Raw genomic sequence first — 23,507 nt, forward strand, 5'->3', positions numbered from 1 at the left:
TGATGAGTTCTAATCTGAATTTATACTATTTTCTGCAATCTCAGTTTGTATTTGTCATTAGTAACTACAGGTATAGTAAGTGAAAATATAGTTACATTCACCAGTGAAATTGAAACATTTTTTTTTTCCTTCTGCTCAAGGTACAGTTCATAATGGAGCCATTCTAGAATATAGAAGGCGGTCATGTTTGCCTTCACCTAGTCCGAACACCAGCAATATTAGCTTATGGAACATTTTGAGAAATAATATTGGAAAGGACCTTTCTAAGGTTGCTATGCCTGTACAGTTAAACGAGCCACTTAACACTCTTCAACATCTTTGTGAGGAACTTGAATACAGTGAGTTGTTAGATAAAGCTGCTGAAACACCTGATCCTTTTGAGCGAATGGTAAGCAATACTTAGACTACTCATTATAACTATCATAAATAGTGTTTATTTATGTTGTTTATTTTGAGCATATTAGAATTGTTTTTCTTTTTTTATTTTGTATTACTAAGAATTTAAAATTTGATAAAAATCATATTTATAGTTTATCCACAAAAGTTACATAACAGTAATTAAACTCCAAGTAAAGGTGACACAGAATGTCAAAATGGCCATTTGGAAAGTAACTGGTTTTATACCAGTTCTTTTTTTTACTGTCTACACACAAATTTTTTTTTTTTAATTTTACAATCTCCTGCATTTTTTATCTGCTTGAATACTGAAGTCTTCCCTGTATGACTGTACTGTGTCTCAGAAATCAATTTCTTAAATTATGTTGCAGTGAGGTATTAATTTGTTTTGAGTTTTAAGATTTTTAGATAGAAAGAGTTGAAACTAATACTTTAATTTGCCATTGGCAATACAAATCCATTTCAATGTAGATTGGCCACATACTTCTGCTGGAAGGAGGCATTGAATTTATCATATAGAGGTGTCATTTGACACATTTTGGAAACAGCTGAAATGCAGATCTAAACCAAACTCACAGATACATTTGTAAAACGCAATCACATTAATACTTTCAAGAGTGTGAGGATGAGACTGAGACTTATTATACAAAGTCAGATTATGAATGTTTTGTTATTATGAAGGTGTAGTAGGGAACCTTGCCAGAAATGGTTAGTGCAAGACTGCAGAGATGGCACATAAGAAGCACATGGCCACACAAAACCATAGCAATTTATCTAGCATCCCAAATCAAATTCAAATCTAATATTTATTCCCTGCCTATACTGCTTTACATTTGCTTGCATTAAATTTAATCTTCCACAAGTTTGCCCAACTCTGAATTCTGTCCAGGTCCACCCAAAACAATTCTACTGACTGTAAGGTATTCATTATTTTACATAGTTTGTTTAATCAGCAAATTTAGCCAGCTTGTTACATTTTTATCTAGGGCATTTATGTAAATGAAAAGAGTATTGGCTTTAGCACTCATTCCTGTGTATCCCCACTTTAACATCATTTAATTAAGAAAAAGTTTATATCACTATTATCCTTTGCATTTTGTGTTTGAGCCAGTTTTACACAAATTTACATAGTGCACGTTGAACTCTCACTTATTCTAGTTTTCTCACAAGTCTCATATATTATACTTTATCCAAACCTTTTGTAAAATCAAAAACAACATAATAACAATATAAAAACTGCAGAATTTGTGCACATTAGTAAAACACTATCTCCGCTGACTAAACCTGTGTTGACAGTCTGTTGCACAGTCATTTCTTAATCACAATCATCCTTCATTGTAGATTTGTCTATTTTTTGTGTAATTATTGTTGTACTATATATCAACTTCTTTTTCCCTTACAGATATATATTGCTACATTTGCAATATCCGGATATGCATCCAGTTATTACCGCGCAGGAAGCAAACCATTTAACCCTGTGCTTGGAGAAACCTATGAATGTGAAAGAAAAGACAAAGGTTTCAGGTTTATAGCAGAGCAGGTGAATTGTCTTTTCCTCTCTTATAGTTAGTCTGTCATTCTAAGTGAATATGAGGTAAAAGTTGTCATACTGTCTTTAGTTTACATGATTCATTGACCATATTTTTAAAAGAACTGATAAGGTGCATATATTTAAGAGTTAGTAGTCAGTATATAATGTAAATTGTAAATTATTTTCATTATCACAGACAAAATGTAACATTCATTAAGTTTCTATTTCAAAAGCCAAAGCAGCACATGACACCTTGGACCCTAATAATATTTTCACCTAAGTTAGTATGCTTTTATTTATAGTTTGACACATTAATAAAACCTAGTATTTTTAAACAGAAGTTAAATTTCATCTCAAAGTAGGTTAGGTTAGGTAGGTTTATTATCCCAGAGGGAAATTTGTTTGTAGCAGGAAAGTGCAAAAACAGAAGACATTGTTATAGAGAACCAATAGATAAAGAAAGACACAACATTTGACAACCAATGTTACTGCATAAACACACTCTCAAGATCATTACAAAGAAGCATAAGTACTTCAACAGTACACAAAATAATATTGCAGAATTTAACATCTATCGGCATCCCTACAAATAACATAATTTAAAATGCTTAAAGCTGTAGGAATAAAAGAGTTCTTAAACCTGTTGCTCTTTATCTTTGGAAACCTAAATTTGCAACCTGGATTTGCAAGGCTGGAATTTAGAGAAAAGAGGATGGCTAAATTGACAGGGTGACAGAATTGAATGGGCTTTCTTTCTAACCTGTTTGCAATACATTTCAGTAATAAAGGTCTGCTGTGAACCAACCATTTTCCATCCATCCATCCATTTTCTAACCCGCTGAATCCAAACACAGGGTCACGGGGGTCTGCTGGAGCCAATCCCAGCCAACACAGGGCACAAGGCAGGAAACAATCCTGGGCAGGGTGCCAACCCACTGCAGACCAATCATTTTACTGCAAATATTTATAATGTTGTTAATATGCATGTATTTAATAACAGTTTTAACATTAAATGTGAATTGAGTTTCTTTTCATTAAATCTAACTCAATAGCTGCTATTAATTTAGTGAAACAATATAGCTAGAATTTAATTAAGCCTATGTATGTACTTTTTACAATGAAAACTATTTACTTTTGAATTGGTAATTATCTCAATGTTTGCTGTGAAAAAAGTGCTCTGACTGGAAGCAGTTCATTTTTTATTATGCCTTTTACATAAACATGACAAGCTGGTCATGTAAGTAGCAACGATCTCTAAATACTGGCAAGTTTTTTGTAATGATTATATCCTTGCTAATAGTAATTGAGTGAATGGAAAATATTAATTATTAAGATATTCTCAAGGGATAACTGGCTTTATCTTTTCATATTGACAATGATATGCAAACTATGATACACATTTTTTTATATTTTCTCAGGTGGAATACAGTTATGTTCTTTTTAATTATATTGCTTAGGTAACATCTCCCAGTAACTTTTTGTCCTCCATCTTTCAGTAAAAATCGAAAGACAAAGGCAAGCCTTACAAAAGAGAGTATCCATAAAATGCTGCCATACATTGTAAAAAGCTGAATAGATCCATATTTCTTTTATTCTAGTTTAATCTGGTACGACTATTTCCTAAATGAGTGCAAAACAGTTTAGAAACTTAGGTGATGAGCTAATAATTCAGCAAATTTGAGTGTGGACTGAAAATTGAGCAAAGAGGTGGTATCCAGAAGACTCCAAAGAGAAAGTATGTTAAATATCTAAAATATCCAGCAGCAAAGTAAACATGAAGGTTCTGTAAGATATTAGCTAGGCCGAGAGTCAAAACAACAGTTTGGCAGAAATTAATTCCTGATAGCTTTTCAGAATATTTACACCATTGACTGGAGATGCATTCAAAGCAAAGTTGTTCATCCAAGTACAAACCACATGATTTCCATTTTATAGCACTACAAACTGATGTGCAACCTTTAGACTTTATAATGTAATTAGAGTCTTACCTACTGTTTATATGGCATGCTAAGATCTTATTTGTCGTCTCTCTATATCTGTAGCCTAAAATGATTTAAAGAGTTTAGACTTCTTTATGGACAAAAATTCAAAAAGTCTCATTCTGGCATGGAAGCCATTTCTTGTAATGAGTGGAGTCTGGGTGATCACTCATCCTTCTCATTATGTGCTGAGATTAGATCTTTCAGCTGAAAATCTTCACCTGTTCATTTACTTAAATACTAATGTATACATTGAAAGATTCCAGAGAGACGCATGTAAAGTTTCAATGATTTGGTAAATCACAGTTAATAAATCCTAACTATTTAACATAATTTTCACCTGTGCGGAGGAGTATGTCAAGGTGTCAAAACATTTGCTTGAATGAATAGGCCTGTTACTGCCAACTTCACAATAAATAAGAGTGTGATCATAATTACTTGATTAAAAAGCGAAAAAGTAAATTATTATCATTTCCATCTCAGTTCTCAAGAAGACTGGACTCAGATCTAGAGCTCTTTAACCTTTTGTGTGAGAGATGCAAGTTGCATCTGTATACTGTAGAACTGTCTCATTCTTTGTGCCTTCAGTGGAATACACAGGTTCTGAAAATAAACAAGAGTTCAGGCAATGACTTCAGCCTTGAAGCCCAAATATTATCAAGGGTTAAAGTGTATACTATGCTAACTCATTAGCAGTTCATAATATGTAGGTTGCACATTTTAAAATTAGATATTTAAGTTGGGAATAATTATGAGGATGGTGTAAATAAGGGGGAAGTAACGCTGCAATCAAATTTTGCAGGTAAATTGTAAATCTGATCCTGTGGATGTATAAGGTCATTCAAAAAAGGATGGCTAGATTATTGAGGTTGCATTGATTTAATCACTAAAGAATATTTTGAAGCAAGTGATTTGAAGAAAAGAATATTTTGAGACATTTCTGTTTTTATGAGAAGTCTTAGGACTTGGTCGCAATGTTTCAAGGTTTGAATGCAGTTACAGTAGAAGATTACTTGTTTTTGATGCTTGATGAATATGTTCAAGTGCTGACTGAACTGTTCATAAATGAAAACTGAAATTTCTGTGAATAAATATAAAGTAGATGAATATACAAGACATTTTAAGCAGCTTCAATACATCCATGAATACTGCAAATAGCCACTTTTTTGTTTGTTTAAAAAATTAAAGAAACCTATGCATGAACAATAATACACAGTGTCATATATTTCTTTTCAATATATCTAAAACAATAATGTGGCCTCTCTTTGTTGTGCATACAATACTAGGTTATAGGTCAAATCATTTTCTTCATTGCTCATTTATTCATGTATTTTTCAAGTTGCTTCCTTAATTCTAACATTAATCATCAGTACTTCCAAACTTCAGCATATTCATGGGCAGTTGTAACATTTGGTGTCTAGGCTTGGATTCTAATCCAGTCTTCTAGAGCTGTGAGGCAGAAACATTAACTAACGTGCAATTATTTTTGCTTAATGACTTGTAATATATTTTTAAACAAATATAGCAAAGTCACTTAAATACATACTTATGTACATTGTATGTAAACAATTTCAGCTCTGAATAAAAAATTTACAAAGCACTGTTCTATTCCATGTTGTAGTATTGTATTGTTGAGATTTTTATTGCTATAACTTTCCATCCATTTATGCATCACTTAACCCACTTTTTCAGGGCAAGGTAAGGGAAGGAACAAAACCTGAACAAGGTGCCAGTTCATCACAGGTTGAACACACACATACCCACATACACTAGGGGCACTTTAGCAATGCCAATTCACCTAACTTTCATGTCTTTGGACTGTTTGAGGAAACTGGAGTACCTGAAGGAAATCCATGCAAACACAGAGAGAACACACAAAATTCCACGCAAGGAACACCTGGGACTCGAAACTAGTCTCCTTACTTTGAGGCAGCAGTGCTACCACTACACCATCCTTGTTGTATCCAAATGCTTCAAAATTCCTTTACAAATTGCAGTGTTTAAAAATATAAAATGTATTATTTCAATGGGCGGCACGGTGGCGCAGTGGGTAGCGCTGCTGCCTCGCAGTTGGGAGACCTGGGGACCTGGGTTCGCTTCCCGGGTCCTCCCTGCATGGAGTTTGCATGTTCTCCCCGTGTCTGCGTGGGTTTCCTCCGGGCACTCCGGTTTCCTCCCACAGTCCAAAGACATGCTGGTTAGGTGGATTGGCGTTTCTAAATTGGCCCTAGTGTGTGCTTGGTGTGTGGGTGTGTTTGTGTGTGTCCTGTGGTGGGTTGGCACCCTGCCCAGGTTTGTTTCCTGCCTTGTGCCCTGTGTTGGCTGGGATTGGCTCCAGCAGACCCCCGTGACCCTGTGTTCGGATTCAGCGGGTTAGAAAATGGATGGATGGATGGATTATTTCAATGAAAACTATAACTATTTGAAGTACTACTGCAAGAATGGCTGAAATTAAATCTGTTTAGATTTACACTACAAAGTTTATACTAATTAGAAACAAGGACCAACCTTCAGTTTGATTATTGTTCTTGTTACAATAGTAACAAGTAATAATGTGCTGCGTTTCATAATTTTAAATCATTAATAAAAGAAAAACAATTCATGTGGTAAAAGTGTAATTAAAATGTACAATTCCTCAGTAGTTTAATTTTAATTAATGAATATTTAAAATAAATCTATTAATAAAATTATAGTGAACAATTTGAAAAGGCTAGCTGTGTCTGTAGTGGATGGTTTGCTGCACATTTAATGCATTTCATGTCACACACAGTAATGTTGTTCATATGCCTTCTTTTTTCTGTTAATTGTGAAAATTATAATTAAATTATAGTTTGGATACCTTTTTTGTATTGTCTAAAAAGCATAAAGTGCTGATTCCTCTCTGGTAATTTTTGTTTGTAAAATGTATTTTAGGTTAGTCATCACCCACCTATATCGGCTTGTCATGCTGAATCAAAACATTTTGTGTTTTGGCAAGGTAAGCATATCTTTTTTAAACACTAATGAAAAATTAACCATTATTTAGTATTTTTCAAAAAATGTCAATATATGTGTTCAGATCTAAGAAACATATATAAAAGATATAAAAGTCTGTAATTGTTGAATAAAATGTTTAAAAAGTATATAGTGTATTCAGTATATATTTATACTATTTATTTTTTTAAATTTCTGTCAGGAAGTCTGCCTCTTTGAGAGGTGGCTTTGATTCATCTTATCCAAAACATATTAGTGAATGATGTTACATAATTAAAATCATCAACCCCATACGACTTGTGATATTATTTGAGAAAGTTTAACTTCTAGTTGTTATAAAAGACTGAACACTGGTGTGATGTGTGTGCAAAAGGAAAGAATGAAAACTGGGTATATGAACTTTTTTTTGCCAGAATAACATAATCTCATTGAGGTTCTTAAGAGGCTGAGTGGAATTCTGAATGTAGTACAGTCAGACATTGTGCTCTCAATGCAGGACTTTTCTTGATCTTGTTGTCTGACTGGCCTAAAATTGAATGTGTTCATTATTTGTTAAAAATAATTGGTAAAAGTAAAGTTTTCTTTTCCTAAAAGAAAGAAAAGAAAAACTTTTGAGAAAAAGAAATGTAGAAATTTCAGAAAAAATAGCAATGATTTCTACCATTTGTCACATGAAATACTAAAGCTGAAAAATATTTTCTAAGATTTTTCTGATGTATCACAGTATCACATACTTCTATATTTCTTTCTCATCTCTTCTTATTTGTTCAGATTTAGAATAGTACTAAGGATGTTATTCATCTTTCTTAAAAAAGAAGATTATTATGTAATAGATTCTTGTTTCTGATAGCATCAAGTATCTGGAAATCTACATTTGCTATTCTGTAAATTTGATAGGTGACTTAAATTAAACTTACAACTATGTCAAGAAAGCTTCCTTCTCATGGTCACATTTGATTTTATTGTTTCAATTTCACTTAGCAATAGTCAAAATAAGCATGTTCCCTCATTTAGTTATATCAGTGCCTTCACTTATTTCAAAATCTGACGTAGAAAGAGACCCAAGATAACAAAGTGCTCTTACTCAGGCCACTAGACATCACATCTCTCTCTCTCTCTCTCTCTCTCTACCTGATCTTCAGCTATATCAGTGGAGGATGAATATGTTTCTGGTTCATTATTTTAATTTCTGTTTATGTATTTTTGTTTTCCCTTGTCTAATTTATATTCAATAAAAATTAGATCCATAAAAAATATTCATCCCACCTGAAGCTGGTTAGTATCTCTTTAGTATCTTTTGTCTGACTTCCTTTGAGAACACAAGGGGTTTTCAGGCTCGATAACATAAAGACACATATTTCATTTCCTGCTTCATGCACAACCCCTTCCTGTATTTCATCAATTTTCTTCACATAAATCCAGCAGAATAGTCACATCCTTGACAGTATCTGATGTGTATGTGTATGAGAGGTTGGACACTAAGGAGGGAGAAAAGGACCTGTACCGATTGGCTAGACAGAGGGACCGAGCTGGGAAAGATGTGCAACAGGTTATGGTAATAAAGTATAAAGATGGAAATGTACTCACAAGCGAGGAGTGTGTGTTGAGCAGATGGAATGAGTACTTTGAGAGGCTGATGAATAAAAAGAACGAGAAAGAGACGAGGTTGGATGATGTGGAGATAGTGAATCAGGAAGTGCAACGGATTAGCAAGGAGGAAGTAAGGACAGCTATGAAGAGGATGAAGAATGGAAAAGCCATTGGTCCAGATGACATACCTGTGGAAGCATGGAGGTGTTTGGGAGAGATGGCAGTGGAGTATTTAACCAGATTGTTTAATGGAATCTTGGAAAGTGAGAGGATGCCTGAGGAGTGGAGAAGAAGTGTACTGGTACCGATATTTAAGAATAAAGGGGATGTGCAGGACTGTAGTAACTACAGGGGGATAAATTGCTGACCCACAGCATGAAATTATGGGAAAGAGTAGTGGAAGCTAGGTTAAGAAGTGAGGTGATGATTAGTGAGCAGCAGTGTGGTTTCATGCCAAGAAAGAGCACCACAGATGCAATGTTTGCTCTGAGGGTGTTGATGAAGAAGTATAGAGAAGGCCAGAAGGAGCTGCATTGCGTCTTTGTGGATCTGGAGAAAGCATATGACAGGGTGCCTCGAGAGGAGTTGTGGTATTGTATGAGGAAGTCGGGAATGGCAGAGAAGTATGTAAGAGTTGTACAGGATATGTACAAGGGAAGTGTGACTGTGGTGAGGTCTGCGGTAGGAGTGACGGATGTATTCAAGGTGGAGGTGGGATTACATCAGGAATCGCCTCTGAGCCCTTTTTTATTTGCAATGGTGATGGACAGGTTGACAGACGAGATTAGACAGGAGTCCCCGTGGACTATGATGTTTGCTGATGACATTGTGATTTGTAGCAATAGTAGGGAGCAGGTTGAGGAGACCCTGGAGAGGTGGAGTTATGCTCTAGAGAGAAGAGGAATGAAGGTCAGTAGGAACAAGACAATACATGTGTGTAAATGAGAGGGAGGTCAGTGGAATAGTGAGGATGCAAGGAGTAGAGTTGGCGAAGGTGGATGAGTTTAAATACTTGGGATCAACAGTACAGAGTAATGGGGATTGTGGAATAGAGGTGAAAAGGAGAGTGCAGGCAGAGTGGAATGGGCGGAGAAGAGTGTCAGGAGTGATTTGTGACAGACAGATATCAGCAAGAGTGAAAGGGAAGGTCTACAGGACGGTAGTGAGACCAGCTATGTTATATGGGTTGGAGACGGTGGCACTGACCAGAAAGCAGGAGACAGAGCTGGAGGTAGTAGAGTTAAAGATGCTAAGATTTGCATTGGGTGTGACAAGGATGGATAGGATTAGAAATGAGAACATTTGAGGGTCAGCTCAGGTTGGATGGTTGGGAGACAATGTCAGAGAGGCAAGATTGCTTTGGTTTGGTCATATTCAGAGGAGAGATGCTGAGTATATTGGGAGAAGGATGCTAAGGATAGAGCTGCCAGGCAAGAGAAAAAGAGGAAGGCCTAAGAGTTGGTTTATGGATGTGGTGAGAGAGGACATGCAGGTGATGGGTATAACAGAACAAGAGGCAGAGGACAGAAGGATATGGAAGAAGATGATTTGCAGTGGTGACCCCTAACGGGAGCAGCTGAAAGAAGAAGAAGAAGAAAGAATAGAAATAGAATTATTTAAAGTAATAAAGGGAGACAATCGGGTATCTGCTACCTGTTGCTTTGAAGCTAGTTCTTCAGCAAGAATTTGGAGAAGAGAGATGTAAACACGTTAAAGGAAGTTATTTCTTCACAGAGAGAACCTTAGGTAAATGCTATAAGTAACCATGTAGTTTAGTTAACAGTACTGCTTAAGAATCCTCACATTTTGACTTGATAATATTTTGCAAATGTTGCTTGAACAGGGATTGATAAACAGTGTTACAATGAATGGTCAGTTCTTCTCCAAGATTTCTATTAAGAATTAAATATACAAGGTGATTCATACGGTCAGTGCCTGCAGGGCAGACTAGAGAAAAAATGCTACAGATCTATGTAAAGAACACTGTTTTTGACATTGTGAATCACAGGAAGCATGTGATTAGAGCAACTGATGAATATTATATAAATATTACACTTTGCAAAAAATGATAATTCAATGTGTCATTTATTGCCTTTTCTGTACAGTAATAATAACATATATCAAGGAATGTTTATTTTAACTGTATCTTATATGTACAGTATTCATATATAACTGCATTTAACTATATTGTTCTGTTTCAGATATCAGATGGAAAAATAAGTTCTGGGGAAAATCCATGGAGATTGTGCCTGTAGGCACTACACATGTGACTCTACCAGAGTAAGATTGTGCTCATTCTTATTATAATGAATACTGTATTTCAGTGGAAAAAAACTTCACCCACAATTTATCATATGAAAATTTTAAAAATAAATACACTTTATACTGTGTCGGCGGCACGGTGGCACAGTGGTAGCACTGCTGCCTCGCCGTAAGGAGACCTGGGTTCGCTTCCCAGGTCCCTCCCTGCTTGGAGTTTGCATGTTCTCCCCGTGTCTGCGTGGGTTTCCTCCGGATGCTCTGGTTTCCTCCCACAGTCCAAAGACATGCAGGTTAGGTTCATTGGCGATCCTAAATTGTCCTTGGTGTGTGGGTGTGTGTGTGTGTGTGTGTGTGTGCCGTGTGGTGGGCTGGCGCCCTGCCTGGGCTTTGTTTCCTGCCTTGCGCCCTGTGTTGGCTGGGATTGGCTCCAGCGGACCCCCATGACCCTGTGTTAGGATGTAACGGGTTGGACAATGACTGACTTACTTTATACTGTATATTAAATAAACAATACAAAATAATTTCAGTTATTATTTTTTTTCAAAAGGAAAACTGAAAAAATAGAAATTTTACATGAAGTCAATGTTTTGTTTTACCCTTCCCCCGTCTACCCAGCACAACAAATTTTAAGCCTGTGTTATTTGTAGTCCTTCCAGCCCTTTCATAAATTATTCAGAGGAGAAGCATGTTGCTTGTGGCTGATATTTCTGAGTGTGAGTTTGCTTGTATATGACTGGATTAATTATGTAAAGAGCCATTTGAATTTTAATATTATAAAGATGTAAATATAAGTAAAATTAAATATTTTTTAATGATTAAAGTTTTTTGATGAAGCGTAGACTAGTGATATTCATCTTTAAACAGGAGGAAAAGCTTATCATTTAAAGCTGTTTGTTTCTCCACATTATTTTAAACCTATCTTAAAATGCAGATCTATTTTTATCAAGATTTTATTGAAAATGGCTACAAAAATTAAATTGAAAAAGTACACTAAAGCTAATTTTACATTTAAAATATCTAATTCTAATCAATAATGATAGACGGAGTCTATACAATTCTTAGTGAGGCCTTTAAATCTGCACCCCATCCTTATCTTGGAGGCTCAGACCACATTTAATTACTTATGATTCCTGTATACAAGTCCCTGTGTAACCATACCAAACCAATTTGGAAGAACATCAGAGTGTGGCTGAATAGTGCTACTTTATCTCTAAAGGACTGACAAGAATGGGCCATTTTTTGAAAGGCTACTAAGTATGGTGCTTCCATTAACCTGGAGAAGTATATAGAATCTGTTAGTGGTTATATCGACAACCATATAGAGCACATTAGTGTGTCCAAGAATGTGATCTTAAGAGCCAGACCAAAATCCCTGGGTGACAACTGAGGTATGGGTGTTGTTAAAGACCTAGGCCCTCATGTATAACACCATGCGTAGAATTCACACTAAAATATAGCATATGGACAAAAACTGAAATGTGCATACACACAAAAAAAAATCAGATGCATAAAACTGTGCGTAATCCCAATCAACATGAATTTTAACACACATGTATGCGCCTACAGCTCCACCCTGACTCCTCCCAGAATTTTGCATATTTAAATATGCAAAACAATATAAATTGTCCCTTCCATTCAGTGTTTTGTTAAAAAACAATGGTAATAGCACACGTAAACAAAAATTTAATTGAATGCGAAGTGGAGGTCCTACTCAGTGAAGTAGAGGCAAGGAAAAGCATACTATTTGGTGGCTTTGGCAGTGTATGAGCAACAAAATTAATTTAATGAAGTGGCACTCAAAAGTTCAAGTTGAGAAAGTTGCACAGTCTCCAAAAATATAAAAGAAGTGATCAAATGTCAAAGTCGACGTGAAAATGCAAGTGTCTGAGTGTCATACGGAAGCATATTAAGGCCACAAAGGAAAAAAAATGTCTATGTCAAGATTAAAGTCAAAATGTTGACTTTAATCTCGAAATTTCCACTTCAATCTCATAGTTTATTTTGTCATTAAAGTAGTACATTGTAAACTTCATATTAAAATTGGTGCTTAATTTACTAGAGTTTCTCAAATCCAATCGTAACTGAAGTAGCACATTAAATGATTTGTAGTTTATGTGTTCCCTGACCCAGTCATTAATCACTATGTGTTTCTTAAATGGGCTTCCTCTTACACTGACAGGAGTGCATAGGCAGTGATCTCTACACAGAATACATTACATTTATGATATTACAGCTCTCTGAACATTTTAGAATACTAAGATGTATGCTTTGTATCATTTTCATGATGAAATGCATTACAGCATGTATTAAACGTGTGGGGGCACAATGGTGCAATGGTAGCCATAAGCAGTGAGTGATAATAGAATAATTTAATGCAGCAGTACTGTCTCTGTCAAACATACCAACCCCTAATTCTTGTCATTCTGTTTTCTTTCTCCATGTAACTAATCACCACACAATAAGCATCTGTAATAAATGTAAAACTAGCTGTAAGCTTAGAATACTGATTCTTCAAAACTTTTAAGGAACACTGAAAAATCTTTGTTTTACATGTTTAATTATTCCATCCATCCTTTCAGGATTGTGCCAGTCCCAGCAAGCATAGAGGACAAGGCAGGAACAGTCCCTGAATAGGGCGCCAGCTCATCGCTACTGCTGCACCACCGTGCCCCTACATGTTTAATTATTAACAGTATACATTATTTAAATGAAGTTACCAATTTATCTGTAAAATGTAATATGCAGACTTTAATGCATTATATCATAAAAATGACATCAACTATACATCCTAGTATTCTAACAGCACACAGCTCCAAGAGGATAGCTATTGGAAATCTAAATCTACTTAGAAGCCAGTAATAATCACCTGTAAATACACACAATCTTCTATTGAATTGAATTGAATTCCTTTGTTGTTATTGTATGGCACAATGAGATTCAATATGCAACTCCTCCATAAACATATTTTCCTATAAAATGATAAAAAATATAATAATAATCTGATAAAAAAAATGAAAAATATATAATATGAAAGCATAAGTACAATATACATGTACATATAGTGCAGATTGTGCATATGGTTCATAAAGTGGCTCAGGTAGTGCAATATTAAAGTTGATGAGCAAGTTTATAGTGAGGTAACTGTAATTATAAGTACAAACACTTCTACCACACTTGATGGATGGATTGAGTGTGTTTATAGCTCATGGTATGAAACTGTTTCCAGGACATCTGAAGAGTTTGCTGGATGGGAGAAGTTCAAATAGACTTTGGCATGTGTGAGTGGAATTCACGCAGATGCTGGTGGCTTTCCTGAGGCAGTGTGCTATAAATGTCCTCCAGAGCTGGAAGCTATACCCTGATAATCCTCTGCGCTCTCGACACAACCAGCTGTAGAGCTTTCTGATCAGCTGCTGTTCTGCTGTGATACCACACACAAATACATTGGGTTAAAATACTCTTAGTACTACACTGAGAGTAACAACACTAAAGCAGCCATGGAAGTTGGAATAGTTTGGCCTTTCCATGCAATATTTTATTGTTACAGAATAATTACAATCAAGTGCCTTAAATTTGTAAACGATGAACATTTAATTTCAGTGTATTTAATAAAGCCCACATAATGGATGTGAATCTAAAAAAGAAAGGGAGACCACACAGATCCAGTAGCACTACTTTGACACTGGGTGCCACCCATTTGAAAAACCAAGCAGAAAAGTGGATGTGCATGGGCTGCCATGAAAATTGTGTGGCTTTACGCTAAGGTTAGTTTTTATACATCACAAAGTGAGCATGGAAACGGGCGTATGCAACGTTTTTGTGTGTATGCACTGTTTGTACATGAGGCCCCAGGAACACAGCCTTTAGATAAGAAGACAAAATGGCCATTAGGGCGGCCAGAACTAACCTTTCCCATGCCATAAGTAAAACAAAGCCGGCATATGATCAGAGAATCAATGAATGTTTTCAAAACACCAGAGACACATGGCATATGTGGTACAGGCTGTTATGAACTACAAGCACACTCCACACAGCAGCAATGATGATACCTCCCTTCCATACAAACTAAATGAGTTTTTTGCTTGTTTTCATGTACAGAACAGGGATTCTGTGAGAAACATTCTACCTCCCACCCATGAACAGGTACTTTATCTGACCACAGCTGATGAGAGGAGAACTTTGTCCCTTCTCAATCCACAGAAGGCCACTAGTTCAGACAGCACATTTGGTCATGTGCTGAGTGAATACTCTGACAACTGTCTGATGTTCTCACAGACATCTTTAATACATATTTAAGCCAATTGACCTCCCCAGTGTGCTTTAAATCCACCACTGTCATTCCGGTACCTAGGAAACCATCAGCATCAGGTCTGAGTGACAACCATCCAGTAGCCATTACTTCTAGTATCATAAAGTGCTTCGAAAGGCTAGTAAGGGCACACATAAAGTCCAGTCTTCTAAGCTCTCTGGATCCTTTGCAATTTGCATATTGGACTAATCATGTCCACTGAGGAAGTTAAATCTTCTGCACTCCACCTCTCCCTAACACACCTGGATAAAAGAGATAGCATGTGCCTGAATGCTATTGTAGACTTTACTTCAGCATTTAAGGTAATTGCTACCCAGATCCTGATTGTGAATTTGAGTGGGTTAGGGCTGAACACCTCCCTCGGTAAATGGATTTCTGATTTCCTGACAGATAGGCTGTAGTCAGTTCGGATTGGCTGCAGTACTTCAAACATCATTATACTAGATAGATAGATAGATAGATAGATAGATAGATAGATAGATAGATAGATAGATAGATAGATAGATAGATAGATAGATAGATAGATAGATAGATAGATAGATAGATAGATAGATAGATAGATAGATAGATAGATAGATAGATAGATAGATAGATAGATAGATAGATAGATAGATACTTTATTAATCCCAATGGGAAATTCACATTCTCCAGCAGCAGCATACTGATACAATTAACAATATTAAATTAAAGATTGATAATAATGCAGGTAAAAAACAGACAATAACTTTGTATAATGTTAAATGTTAACGTTTACCCCCCCAGGTGGAATTGAAGAGTCGCATAGTTTGGGGGAGGAACGATCTCCTCAGTCTGTCATCAGTGGAGCAGGACAGTGACAGCAGTCTGCCGCTCAAGCTGCTCTTCTGTCTGGAGATGATACTATTTAGTGGATGCAGTGGATTCTCCATAATTGATAGGAGCCTGCTGAGCGCCCGTCGCTCTGCCACAGATGTTAAACTGTCCAGCTCCATGCCAACAATAGAGCCTGCCTTCCTCACCAGTTTGTCCAGGCGTGAGGCGTCTTTCTTCTTAATGCTGCCTCCCCAGCACACCACCGCGTAGAAGAGGGCGCTCGCCACAACTGTCTGATAGAACATCTGCAGCATCTTATTGCAGATGTTGAAGGACGCCAGCCTTCTAAGGAAGTATAGTCGGCTCTGTCCTTTCTTGCACAGAGCATCAGTATTGGCAGTCCAGTCTAATTTATCATCCAGCTGCACTCCCAGATATTTATAGGTCTGCACCATCTGCACACAGTCACCTTTGATGATCACGGGGTCCATGAGGGGTCTGGGCCTCCTAAAATCCACCACCAGCTCCTTGGTTTTGCTGGTGTTCAGTTGTAGGTGGTTTGAGTCGCACCATTTAACAAAGTCATTGATTAGGTCCCTATACTCCACCTCCAGCCCACTCCTGATGCAGCCCACGATAGCAGTGTCATCAGCGAACTTTTGCATGTGGCAGGACTCCGAGTTGTATTGGAAGTCCAATGTATATAGGCTGAACAGGACCAGAGAAAGTACAGTCCCCTGTGGCGCTCCTGTGTTGCTGACCACAATGTCAGATGTGCAGTTCCCAAGACGCACATACTGAGGTCTGTTTTTAAGATAGTCCACGATCCATGCCACCAGGTATGAATCAACTCCCATCTCTGTCAGCTTGTCCCTAAGGAGCATAGGTTGGATTGTGTTGAAGGCGCTAGTGGTCTAGAAACATAATTCTTACAGCACCACTGCCTCTGTCTAAGTGGGAGAGGGATCGGTGTAGCATATAGATGATGGCATCCTCCGCTCCCACCTTCTCCTGATATGCAAACTGCAGAGGGTCAAGGGCGTGTTGAACCTGTGGCCTAAGGTGGTGAAGCAGCAGCCTCTCCATGGTCTTCATCACATGTGATGTCAGAGCAACAGGCCGGAAGTTATTCAGCTCACTAGGACGTGATACCTTTGGGACTGGGGTGATGCAAGATGTTTTCCAAAGCCTTGGGACTCTTCCCTGTTCCAGGCTCAGGTTGAAGATGCGCTGTAGAGGACCCCCCAGCTCCGATGCACGGACCTTCAGCAGTCGTGGCGATACTCCATCTGGACCCGCTGCTTTGCTGGCACGAAGTCTCCTCAGCTCTCTGCTCACCTGCGCTGTTGTAATTATGGGTGGGGATGTCTCTCCTATGCTGGTATCAGCAGAAGGATGTGTGGAGGGTGCAGTACTCCGAGTGAGAGTGGGTTAGGGTGGTCAAACCTGTTGAAGAAGTTGTTCATTTGGTTTGCTCTCTTCACGTCTCTCTAAGCCCTGGAGCTCAATCCTTTGATATTCGCCCTGCTGACTCATGACTGCATAACCTTACACAGCTCTAATTACAGTATATCAAGTTCACTGATGACATGACTGTGCTAGGTTTAATAAGCTGGGATGAAGGGTCAGCATATAGAGTGGCCATGATCACATCCCAGTCTGAATCATTAGCTCCACTGTAGAGACTGCAAAAAGTTCCAAGTCCCTTAATGTGCACATAACTAAGGACCTCACAATACCACTCTTTTAACTAAAAATGCTCAGGCAAGACTGCACTTTTTGAATCTAAAGTGAGCAAGTCTTCTGTCTCCCTGTCTAACCAAGTTCTCCACAGGCACCATCAATAGCAAGAGACTTCTAGGAACAGTGAGGACAGCGGAGAATATTATAAGAATGCCCCCCCCACCCCCTTCTGTGGAAGACATGTTCTCCAAATGCTGTGTCCACATTGTCTGCTGTATTGTGCAGAACCCTTCTCACCCCTTTCATGGATTCTTCATTCTTTTGCCATCTGGAAAAGATAACTGTGGCATCAGAGCCAGAGCTGTCAGGTTATGTGATAGCTTTTTCCCTAAGGCTGTCAGACTCCTCAACATAATGCAGCCCCCTCATGATTTTCCTTTCTACCCTAACATCTTAGATCATGATCTCTCACTCCTGTTTATGCACACGTCACTATCATTGTAAAAGATCAGCCACTACATCAACCTGTGGAACTTGCATTTAAATAAGTCTCTGTGAAATGGTGATAGTTAATTGTATTGTCATATTGCTTTTTTAAATAGCATGTTATATGGTTTTGTCTTTTTCTGCAATCTGTATTGTCTTACTTGCACTATATGTACATCATAAAGCATGAGCTTCACCATTTTGTATCTCTGTATACTTGTATATGATTGAGATGACAATAAAGTTTACTTTGACTTTGATGCAGTCGTGGCTTTGATGCATCAAAGTCAATGTACAGTAATGTTTAAATACATACTGAGTTACCTGGTCTTATTTGTTACTGCCTAAAAAAATATTTTCTCCTATATGCGTAGTTCTATAGTTTAGTGTGCTCTATTTGTATGTTCTAGTGGACACCTTCAAAACGTTAGAACCTAAGAAGTTAACATACCAAAAAGAGTGTATATCATGATTATTTTTGTCATTCAGATGAAAACTGAGAGGTTAACTCTGTTTCAGCTGATTGCAGTATAGCATTGGCAAATTTATATTTCTGTATATTCGATCTAAAAAAAGGAAACAGACTTTCATTTAAAATGTATTGATTGCTTCACTTATTTTTATACCAATTGCAGATATAAAGAATAACAGTTACACAGTTATGGTACTTTAATATGTCATGACATGTATTCCTTGCATTAAGAACTATTTATTAGTTTTGTGGTGGTCGGGGGTTTTGATACTGTGATCCATCGAGCCAGATTGTACAGAGAAAGATTTCTCTGTACTCTTACCACAGTAAGAGTGGTGATCTAGAACCTGATCATACTGTATGAGCTCCAGAGAACCTGTGTGGATAAGGGAGAAACTTCCCGAAAGAAAACCACCACTGCAACACTCCATCAATCAGAGCTTTATGATAGACTGGCCAGAGATAAGTTTCTCCTTATAAAAAACACATGAAACCCTGCTTGGAGTTTGCATCAGGGCACCTAAAGAACTCTCAGATTGTAAGAAACAAGATACTCTGGTATGATGAAACCGAAATTAGTGTAATGTCTTTAGGAAAGCAGGTATCACTCATCATCTGTTCAATACCATTCCTGCAGTGTAGCATGGTGGTCAGCTTTGGCCATTTACCAAGAAAACTGTATTTCTTACAAAACTGAAGAAAATCATCATTCCATTTCTTATGCTTGAAAGAAGCGGGCAACTTGCTTGTTAAATTTGAAATTTAGGTTTTAAAGGGATCAGCCACAAATGGCTGGGATGGTACTTTGGAGAGTCAACGGTGTGTCACGTTATCTAAATAATCCTATCATAATCCTAATATTCACACAAATCAAATAGTACCAGTCTTATTTAACAAACTGTAAAACATTATTTTGTCACCTTAATCAAATACATAGACCCCCACCCCATTTTATTGTATTTAAGTTATTCCAGACTTGGCCAAAAGTGTAAAATTGTTTTTTTGTATATCTTTATTGAATTTTTTTAAGTATATAAAGCCAGTTCTATTTTCTGCTTGCTAATGTATTTTGGCAGGTAATAATAATTCATCGTACTTGATTTTAAAATGTGCCCATATAAATATCATTAGTTTTGGGTGTATGCAATCTGAGAACAGTAAACCTGTAGGGACATTTATTTTACAGTGTTTAATTTGTGATTTTTGTCTTATCATTTGTATAGATCAATATATAAAAGAGTTGTAAACATTGTCATTGTTATATGTTCATAATTTGTCTGTTCATTACAGTTCTGGCGACCACTATGAATGGAATAAGGTGACATCCTGCATACATAATATTCTGAGTGGACAGAGGTGGATTGAACACTATGGAGAAATTGCTATCAAAAATACAAACAACAATTGCCAGTGTAAAGTGACATTTGTGAAGGTAGGAATAATAAGTATTTATTCTTATTAAATAGGTGGATTCCAGAAGTAGAGTTTGTTAATTCTGGAAGTATTTGTTCTATTATAATTTAATCTGAAAATCAAAGGGATTCTGTTTCCCTTTGAAAACACTGTTGGTGTCAAGCAAGGCTGCATCCTGTCTCCGGTGTCCCTCCTCGACAATCATCTATGAGCTCCAGTGTGCTGACGATGTTGCTAGCATAGCTCTTCACCCAGAAAGCCTTCAGAGGACTGTTGAGTTCTTACACTCGGCCTATTCTTGGATGGGCCAGGAAATCAGCACCTCCAAGACACTGAACCTATAGACTGCCTTCCAGCACATAGATCCTCCATCCAGTCCATCAAGATTGGCAACAAAACAACACTGGGGAACACACAATCTTTCCCCTGCCTCAGAAGCATAATATCTAGTGATGCCTCTGTGACTGAAGAGACTGCGAACTGCCTCCACCTAGCCTGCTCTGCATTCGAACACCTATGCAAGCTTGTCTTCTGTAACTGAAATCTCTGCATGGCAACCAAGGTTGTGGTATATCACGTGGTATGTATATCAGCACTCCTTTATGGATGTGAGTCACCAGAAAATAAGAACCACCAGAAGATACTGGTCATCACTTGGGAGGAGAGTGTTCCACACACTAAAATTATGGAATGCGGCTCATCAATTAGCATTGAGGCCATGCTGCTCAGCCGTGTCCTGCACTGGACTGAGCAAGTTCTCCATATGAATACATCTCAGATTCCCCAGATGGTCCTGTATAGTGAACTGGTGAACTTGCTGAAAGATCCTGACCTCAAGGTGGGCCAAAGAAATGCTGGAAGGACTACTTTAAGCATTCTCTCAAAGCCTGCTCCATTCCACATATGCAGTTTAAGACACATGCTGAGGACAGCACAGCACACTTCGGAAACAGAAAATAACTGAAGGAGTCCATCACTTTAAACAACAATGGACCCATCAACAAGAGGAGTTGATAATAGCAAGACAATACCATCAAAACCAACTCTCTGCGCCCTGGGGGTAATTACCTTGCCCACTGTGCCCATTGGGTCTGCCTTTCCCAAACAGGCCTGATCTCACACCAGTGTACACAAAGGAGTTGGGTGACAGAGATGGAAAGGTGGATGGACAGCCATGACCTGACCTGAACATAGGCCACCATATCTCTATCAATATTTTTATGTTATTTCACCCATCTCTTCTTCATCTATACTGAGTGAAATAATTAACTGATGCCATAGGATTTCCAGTGACTTAAATTGAATTAAGCAGTACTGTGAACTGGAAACATTACATATCAAGCAACGGAAGCAATTGGTAAAAGTCACCCCTATTTAATTAGCAAACATAAAGGATTGCATTAGGCATGCAAAGTTTGACCTCTGATCAATTAATGACCATTAAATTGCTTATTGCTTCTGCATATTGCATTAGGGATAGGGGTACCTCAGATGTCACTTGTGTTCACAACATCAATGATAGCACTTTAGAAGTGTGCTCAGGTAGGCTTCTGCCATATTTAAGATACATGTTAAATCTGTCATTGGTGATGAGTGCTGTAATTTTCCTTCTAACCATTGGTCATTACGGTTTGGCTGGTATTGTTGGTTGATTCATGCCAGCCTCAAAAACAACATGCTTGTTTTAATGCATCATACAGTAGGTGTGGTCCTTTTGTGTTTCAGCAAACCATTACACAGTTTGCAACAAACCTTGTCACCCTTTTGCTCAAAGTGCTTCCATACTTCCAAACAATTTTTTGTTAAAGGCCTGTGTTCTGCTTCTTGATGTCGAACAATGTGATATGCAGTTTAAATTGTGTCCTCAAGTATATATTTAAATGACCAGCATTTTCAGGTATTGTAGTGATGAAGAACAATCACAATTTCAAATGCAAATTTAAATTAGTCATATAATAGGTAAGATTATTTGGTTTAAACTCTTCACATACTGTCAGTTGAGCAAACAGTGGTAATCTGTAACATTTTCTTGTATGCATCCTATATTTTTCCAAAAAAAAAAAAAGTTTGATCAATATATTGAATAAAACTGAGAGACAAAAGCAGTAAATGCTACATTGTGATAACCTAATAATCATTTGTCATTAGTCATAATCATTGAATTGTTGTTTTTATATCAACCAAAATATATTTTTGAAATGAACAAAGCTGGTAATGGTTGAATAAATAAATGCTTGCATATACATATTTATATATTTTGCATTATAAAAATACACAAATAAATCAATAAATATTGCTTTGTTTCTAAGGGGAAGACACATTTTCAGAGAACCGATTTTTAAATTGTTTTGCAGTTATTAAACAATTAAACATATGTTTTTTTTTATTAATGACAATGCACTCCGACTAAAAACAGATTATTAATATTTCTTAAATCTTACTTTTTGAAAAAAATTATAAAAAGCAATTCATAGTATTGAATAAGAGTATTGATTTGTTCATTTATGCTGTCCTTCACATTATGTTTAAAGGCTAAATACTGGAATTCAAGTGTCAATGAGATTGAAGGAACTGTAACAGATTGTAATGGTAAGGCAGTCCATCAACTGTTTGGAAAATGGCATGAAAGTATATACTGTGGAGTGCCACCTTCATCCAAGTGCATTTGGAGAGCAAGTAAGTGCAGAAGCAAAAAATTCAGAGTTTCATGGGCTTGATCCCTTAATAGTTTTAGGCCTGTGACATTTCATTAACATTGTGCATTTAGTTATCTAAAGTTAGTTTTTTGTCAAATACGAGTAGTAGATTGTTCTCCACCGAGCATTCTTTCTGTCATTTCTTAATGTGAATACAGTGCTTGTGCTTCATCCATTATGTACATATGTTTGTATTGTGTATTTCCATGTAGCTCCCATTCAAATATGCTTTCAACTTTCTAGTTAGTAGATGTAATCTTTTTCCTACAGATGCAGACTCCATCAAGCACTGCAATATTCTAATACAATTGCAAAATAATTATTGAATGGTTTCTTACTCTGTGCTTCACAGTCTTGATAACATTGGTAAAACAACTACATTCCTTTCAGACTGCAAGATATTTTGAAATGTATTTATATCATAGCTGGTTCAGATACATGTATTTAATTGGCTTCATTTATTTCAAAATAAAAATGGTGCGTTTGATTAATAGAATAATGCTGTTAACATCTATTTTTATGAACAATGGTAAAGTGCCAATTCATCCAGTTATTTTCTGGACCTACTTTTTCCTTGCAGTGCCTCATAGACCCATTGATTTTCCTAAATTGTTTACTCCTTCTCTTAATTTCATCTCATCCAACCATTTCCAGAGCTTGCTTAATTGAATTTAGGGTCACAGGCAGTCAGAGCCTATTTAGCAGCACTAGATGTAAAACTGACGGCCTGTCAAAGAACCACCATAATCATTCATTCATTCATTCATTCATACCCATGTTAAAGTCACCAGTTTGCATAAACTCCACATCTTTAGCATATGATTGAAAAAGCAGACTACAACCTTTGTACAAAAGGGAGAATGTAAATACTTCACAAAAACAGCCACCAGATTGGCGTTCGTATTGCGCAACATCACTAAACATT

At 37.0% G+C, this 23,507-nt stretch overlaps 1 protein-coding gene across 1 annotated transcript in view; it reads left to right on the top strand.

The window, feature by feature from the left end:
• Nucleotides 1–23,507, top strand: part of LOC114664229 (oxysterol-binding protein-related protein 3-like) — a 211,556-nt gene that overhangs the window by 173,321 nt on the left and 14,728 nt on the right. Inside the window, 6 exon segments of the mRNA XM_028818268.2 lie at nucleotides 141–388; nucleotides 1,799–1,936; nucleotides 6,820–6,883; nucleotides 10,671–10,749; nucleotides 19,764–19,905; nucleotides 22,418–22,562. Of these exon segments, the coding sequence (XP_028674101.1) occupies nucleotides 141–388; nucleotides 1,799–1,936; nucleotides 6,820–6,883; nucleotides 10,671–10,749; nucleotides 19,764–19,905; nucleotides 22,418–22,562 (816 nt within the window).

Source organism: Erpetoichthys calabaricus, chromosome 13, assembly GCF_900747795.2.
Source record: "Erpetoichthys calabaricus chromosome 13, fErpCal1.3, whole genome shotgun sequence".
NCBI classification, from domain to species: domain Eukaryota; kingdom Metazoa; phylum Chordata; class Cladistia; order Polypteriformes; family Polypteridae; genus Erpetoichthys; species Erpetoichthys calabaricus.